The following is a 6,000-nucleotide window of genomic DNA, read 5'->3' on the forward strand; positions in this document are numbered from 1 at the left end:
TCTCCCTTCTCTTCTCCTTCTCTTCCTTCTCTTCTCTTCTCTTCTCCTCTTCCTCTTCTCTTCTCTTCTCTTCTCTCTCTCTCTCCTCTCTTCCTCTTCTCTTCTCTCTTCTCTTCTCTTCTCTTCTCTCTCTTCTCTTCTCTCTCTTCTCTTCTCTTCTCTTCTCTTCTCTTCTCTTCTCTTCTCTCCCTTCCTTTCCTCTTCTCTCTTTCCTCTTCTCCTCTCCCCTTCTTTTCCTCTTCTCTTCCTCTTCTCTCTCTTCTCGTCCCTTCTCTTCTCTTCTCTTCTCTTCTCTTCTCTTCTCTTCTCTCCTTCTTTCTCTCTCTTCTCTTCTCTTCTCTTCCTTCTCTCTCTTCTCTTCTCGTCTCCTCTCGTCTCCTCTCTTCTCTCCTCCCTTCCTCTTCTCTTCCTCTTCTCTTCTCTTCTCTTCTCCTCTCTTCTCCTTTCTTCTCCCCTCCGCTTCCCCTTCCTCTTCCGCTTCCTCTTCCCCTTTCCCCTCCTCTCGTGTTCCCCTTCCCCTTCCCTTTTTTTCCTTTCCATTCTCCTTTTTTACTTTCCCTTTTTCTATTCCTTCCCTTTTTTCTTAATTCCCTTCCCCTCCTCTCCCTTTTCTTCCCTTCCCTCCCTATTGCATTTCTTCCCCATTCCATTCCCTCCCCATTCCATTCCATACCATTCCATTCCATTCCATTCCATTCCATTCCATTCCATTCCATCCCATTCCATCCCATTCCATTCCATCCTATCCCATTCCATTCCATCCCATTCCATCCCATTCCATTCCATTCCATTCCATCCTATCCCATTCCATTCCATTCCTCACCACCCTAGATGGTCATTTACGCATCAATTTCAAACAACCTTTGAGCCTCTGTGTGATGGGGTGAAAGACAACAAATGTTGGCTTGGGCTCAAAGCTCGCTTCATGAGGCACTTTCGATGATAAGACTCTTACTGACAGCTGGGAATGATCCGGGGGTGAGCGGTGGGTGCCACCATGTCACAGTACTGCTGCTTATGGCTGTAAAGATAAGCAGAAGCGGACAAGCAGCCTTTGTCTTGGGGTGCATTGGAGGAGCCGACCTCACACACCAAGAAAAGCAGTGACTACACATCAAAAGGCTTAAGTACACATTGCATCCCAGGAAAACGGGCTGGAATTCTGAGAAGCAATTAACATACTGTCCCACCCTCTTGAGCAGGAGTGCTATACATGTGCTTGGGGTCTCTGGTGGTCAGTGGATGAAGGCTTGTAGTCACCATCACTGTGAACCTCCAAGCTGTTGGTGGGGGGTAGCCCAAACAACTTGGTACTGGAGTTGGTTCTCGGAACTCAGACATCTGCTTTGCTGTCATATCTTCAACAACAGGCATCTATTGTTCTTCTTATCTTTGATTGCCAGCGATTTACTGCGGACACTGCATTCCGTCCTTCCGCTCACCTCTATGCAGGCAAACCGTCTCCCACCTGGTAACTGCTTCATCGATGTGAAGAGGCACTTCTCACAAAGAGAAGCTGCTCTCATGGTTCACTCCGCTGTTGTTCCACGTTGGGCAGCGGCACCAAAAGTGTCAGCAGCGGAAAGCAGCGCCTGCAGTTTCCGTGAGATGCAATGAGGGCACGTTGCTGCCCTGCTGTCCTTCTGGAGGGACCGTGCAGAGCTCTGGGCTATAAGCAGCTGCCAGTCCCCCGATCCATCCAAGCTGCCCATTCTGGAGCGCCACGCTGCAGCCCTTACCCTTCATGAGCTCGCAGTTGTAGGAGCTGCTCTTCCCCTGGGAGCGGAGCTGGATGAAGGTGATGCCTTTGTTCTAGGTGATGCTGGTGACCCTGGAGTGCTCAGAGGGTGGGATGAGGGCTTTGTCCTCAGCAGGGAAGGCGCAGAAGTTCTGGATGGGCGCAGCATGGCACGTCTCCACCGAGAGAATGTGTTCGGGCCGTGCTCTTTGGGGAGGTCCTTCTGGAGGGAGGAGGAGGTGAGCTGACCACATCCTTACCTATAAAATGGAGAGCTGTGGGCCTGAAGGGTGAACAATTGGGTGGATAAGGAATTGGATGGATGGCCGTGGTCAGAGGGTGGTGGTCAGTGGCTCTGTGCTCAGCTGGAGGTGGTGCTGAGTGGTGTCCCCAGGGGGTCCGTCCTGGGAACGGTGCTCTTCAGCATCTTCATCAGTGACATCGATGATGGGATCGAGTGCACCCTCAGCAGTTTGCTGATGACACCGAGCTGAGCGGGGCGGTTGACACAGCAGAAGTAAAGCATTGTCCCTCTTCTCCTTCATCATAAGGCCCCACCTGGAGCGCTGCATCCAGGTCTGGGTGTCCCATCACAGGAAAGACGTGGAGGTGTTGGAATGGGTGCAGAGGAGGCCACGGAGATGCTGAAAGGGCTGGAGCAGCTCCCTGTGAGGAAAGGCTGAGGGGGCTGCGGGTGTTCAGCATGGAGAAGGGAAGGCTCCATGGACACCTCAGTGCAGCACTGAGGGCCAGCCAGAACGTACAGCATTGCACCGAGGGCATCGTCCAAATGCCTCCTGAGCACTGGCAGGCATGGAGCGTCAACTCCTACCTAACAAAGCTGTCCCAGTGTGTGACCACCATCGTGGTAACGACGTTCTTCCAAGTATCAAGTGACTCAGAAGAGAGCAACAGCAAGCCTGCCACCAAACTACACAGGAATTAGTTCACCCAACGCGCAACTGATGTTATGTGGAGGAAGTGGGTTGCAGTGGTCACACGGCGGGCTCAAATTGGAATCCCTCGTTGTGCAGGGATCTTGGAAATGGTCATGGACCGGATGAAGGCAGAGGTTTTGGAATGTCAACAGAGGAGGAGGTGATGGGTGCCTGTAGCTGGGCTCGGGATCGAGGGGTGGACTTGGCCACGGATGCTATTGCACTGCTTATCCATGAATGTGAAACACACAGGGTAATTAAGCAAGTCAAGTGGTTAATGACCATTTTTTTTGGAGGACGATGGCTGGCATGTAAATATGGGGAGGCCTGGAGGTGGATCATTTCACATCCCACAGACTCACCATGGCAATCACCACGTGCTTACAGTGATGGGACAACCACTGATGGGTGGTGAGCTCAACTTCTTTTCTGCTTTTTCCCAATTCTCTCCCCCATCCCCATGGGCGGGGCGGTGAGCAATGGGGCTGAGCTGCTGCTGGGTAACTCCACAGCCCCATGGCTGCACTGCCACTGCCTGGTGCTGCAAGGCCCCGACATTGAGGTGTGGGGTCCTGGGCGGCCCTCCATCCCCAGAGCTGGGACGGGAGCACTCAGGGCTTGGATGGGGGCTTTCCTTCCTTCCTTCCTTGGTCCCCCACATGCAAAGGTCAGTGGTTGCATCGCTGCTCCCTTCGTGTCACCGCCAGAGTAGGAACACTCCCTGTGGCTTTCACTTTTGCTTACGGGAAAGGGATTGGGAAAGGGAGTGGGACAGCATAAAAGCGGTCATGAAAGGAGGAGAAGAGAGCGAAGCAGGCAGGGCAGGCAGCAGGGTGATCCTGGGCACACCGAGCCGTGCCCACCTCCTGTGCCCCTGCGCTGTTGCTGAGCAGTGCTGCACAGAGCCGGGCACCTGCATCCTTCTGCACATGGAGCACGTCCTCCTGGGCTGGGTGCTGCTGCTCGGCACCTGGACTGGTGCATCGGCTGCCAGCAGCAAGAACTGGTTGATCAAGGAGGTGGCGATGGACATGGCCCCCAACTCCTTTGATGACCAGTACCAGGGCTGCATCGACTTGATGGAAGCTGAGCTGCCGGAGCTGAACAGCACCGAGTTCTCCAACAAAATCTACGCTGAGGGCTGGAGAAATGCAACCAAGAAGTGGTTGAAGAAATTGGAGAGTGCAACCAGCCCAGTGGTGCTGGGACAGGATCAGGCCATAGCCGTGCTGGCGTATACGATGGAGGGGGATCTGTACCGCATGTTCAACAACGCCACGCTCACGGCTGGGCGCTCCAGGCAGCACTACCTGAGCTCCTACCCCTTCAAGACGCTGCATTTCCTCCTGAGCAGAGCCCTGCAGATCCTGCGGGAATCCCAGCCCCAGCAATGCTACAACGTCTACCGCGGCGTCAATGGCACCCGATACACGGCACAGCAAGGCCAGGTGGTCCGCTTTGGCCATTTCACATCCACCTCTTTTGACAAGGATGTCGCTAAAGTCTTTGGGAATGACACGTTCTTCTTTGTGAATACCTGCTATGGTGAGCCCATCAAGGAATTCTCTGTCTACCCCTATGAGAACGAAGTCCTCATCCCACCTGCTGAGAAGTTTGAGGTCACCACCGTCACCTACAAGAACGGCAGAAGTGAAATCCATCTCCACTCCCAGGGGATGTACAGCAAGTACAACTGCGAGTTCGTGAAGGGTAAGGGCTGCAGTGCTCCAGCATGGGGAGTGTGGGTGGATCGGGGACACTGAGGACCGGGACATGGGGAGGGTGTGCAGGCTGTGGTCGTGGGGAGGTGGGGAGCTCGGCCAACGGGGAGCCCACGGGGAACTTGAGGCCGGGCCCCGCTGATGGCTGCAGCCCGGCAGCTCTGCGCTGGGGTTGCAGTGCAGTGGGAGCCTCTGTCTGTGCCGCGGCCCTCCCAGCCCGGCTCACGTGGCTCGCCGGGTGCTTTCAGTGCAGGTAAGGGGATCCCCCGGCCCCGCAGCCCCTGGCCCAGGCTGGGCACCATTTGCAGCCCCCACAGCCATTAATGCCCATCCCCGTCCTCCCCAGGCCGGAGCAGCCCCATGGAATCCCCACACCTCTGGCTGCTCATCCTGGCAGCCGCAGCCCTGGCAGCCGTGGGAGAGTCCTGACCTCCACACCATCCCACTGCCGCTCCTCCATACGCACAGGAGGGCAGCAATATGCCAACGCATCTCATGGAAAATGCAGACGCTGCTTTCCCACTGCTGACGCTTTTGGTGTTGATGTCCGACGTGGAACAACAGTACAGAACAATCCAAGGCTCTTCCAGAAAAATAAAAGCATTGGTTTTATTGCCTTTATTTACTGCACGTTCCAGCCCTGCAGACTCCCAGCCTCCCTGCCCTTCTTTGCACGCTTTCTATAATGTGGGGAGGGTCTGTGGGCTCATCTGGTGGTCATTGGATGAAGGCTGTTGCGAAGACTTTACGGGGTTGCGTTGTGTCTCAACAGCAGCTCTGCCACCTTATTTTCACAGGGACCTCCAGTGAGTTGCAGACAGCAGCTCTCTTCTCTCCACTTCCCTCCAAGGACCTCACATTCCTCTGGCTTCGGTGTTCTTCCCTGCCTATAAAAAAATGGTCCTGGTATCAGTAACGACCAACAAGTCAAATCTGGGGCCTAGCTTACTCTGATTTTCTTCCCCACATTTACAATTTCCTCCAGCCTTTTCCATCTGCTTTGTGACCCAACCTGGGACTGTCCAATTTCGTGCAGCTACTCCATAAACTGGCACCCTCCCCTCCCTGGCCGTACATACCCAACAAGCTGAAACATTCAAAGCTTGAGTAAGCTTTTCAGTTAGCTTTGCAGAGGCATCTTCAGGCCAAGCTCAAGCAAGAGTTACACTTATACAGGATAGATAAGTATGAAGCATTCTGTTTTCCCTTAGTAAGTGTCACAGGTCCCATGGGGGTAGCAGCACACTGAGGATCTGGGGCCTTCTTTGCCCTGGAGTGATGAGTCCACGAAGATGCCTCCCTGATTCTGATCGCTGTGTGGGTGGGAAGACGTACCTGGAATGGTCATAGAATCATAGAATCATAGAACGGCCTGGGTTGCAAAGGAGCACAGCGCTCACCCAGCTCCAACCCCCTGCTGTGTGCAGGTCACCAACCAGCAGCCCAGGCTGCCCAGAGCCACATCCAGCCTGGCCTTGAATGCCTGCAGGGATGGGGCATCCACAGCCTCCTTGGGCAACCTGTTCCACTGCCTCACCACCCTCTGCATGAAAAACTTCCTCCTCACATCCAACCCAAACCTCCCCTGGCTCACTTTAAAACC

The 6,000-nt window shown here is 54.5% G+C and overlaps 1 protein-coding gene across 4 annotated transcripts in view; it reads left to right on the top strand.

Moving 5' to 3' along the window:
• Window positions 1-355: 355 nt before the first annotated feature.
• The window catches only part of LOC104909385 (erythroblast NAD(P)(+)--arginine ADP-ribosyltransferase-like), a 7,368-nt gene continuing 1,723 nt past the window's right edge, over window positions 356-6,000 (top strand). The window contains exons 1-3 of one of the 4 annotated variants that reach the window (XM_085216512.1): window positions 358-3,087; window positions 3,189-4,386; window positions 4,744-6,000. The exon at window positions 4,744-6,000 is cut by the window's right edge and continues 1,723 nt beyond it. In XM_085216512.1, coding sequence (XP_085072638.1) covers window positions 3,336-4,386; window positions 4,744-4,826 — 1,134 coding nt within the window. In that variant the 5' untranslated portion in view covers window positions 358-3,087; window positions 3,189-3,335 and the 3' untranslated portion in view covers window positions 4,827-6,000. Of the gene's footprint in view, window positions 4,411-4,635; window positions 4,722-4,743 lie in introns of those variants that run through there. The other 3 variants (XM_085216511.1, XM_085216513.1, XM_085216510.1) reach the window with 3 other exon arrangements.

The sequence above is a fragment of the Meleagris gallopavo genome, chromosome 1 (genome assembly GCF_905368555.1).
Source record: "Meleagris gallopavo chromosome 1, MGAL_WU_HG_1.1, whole genome shotgun sequence".
In the NCBI taxonomy this organism is placed as follows: Eukaryota; Metazoa; Chordata; class Aves; order Galliformes; family Phasianidae; genus Meleagris; species Meleagris gallopavo.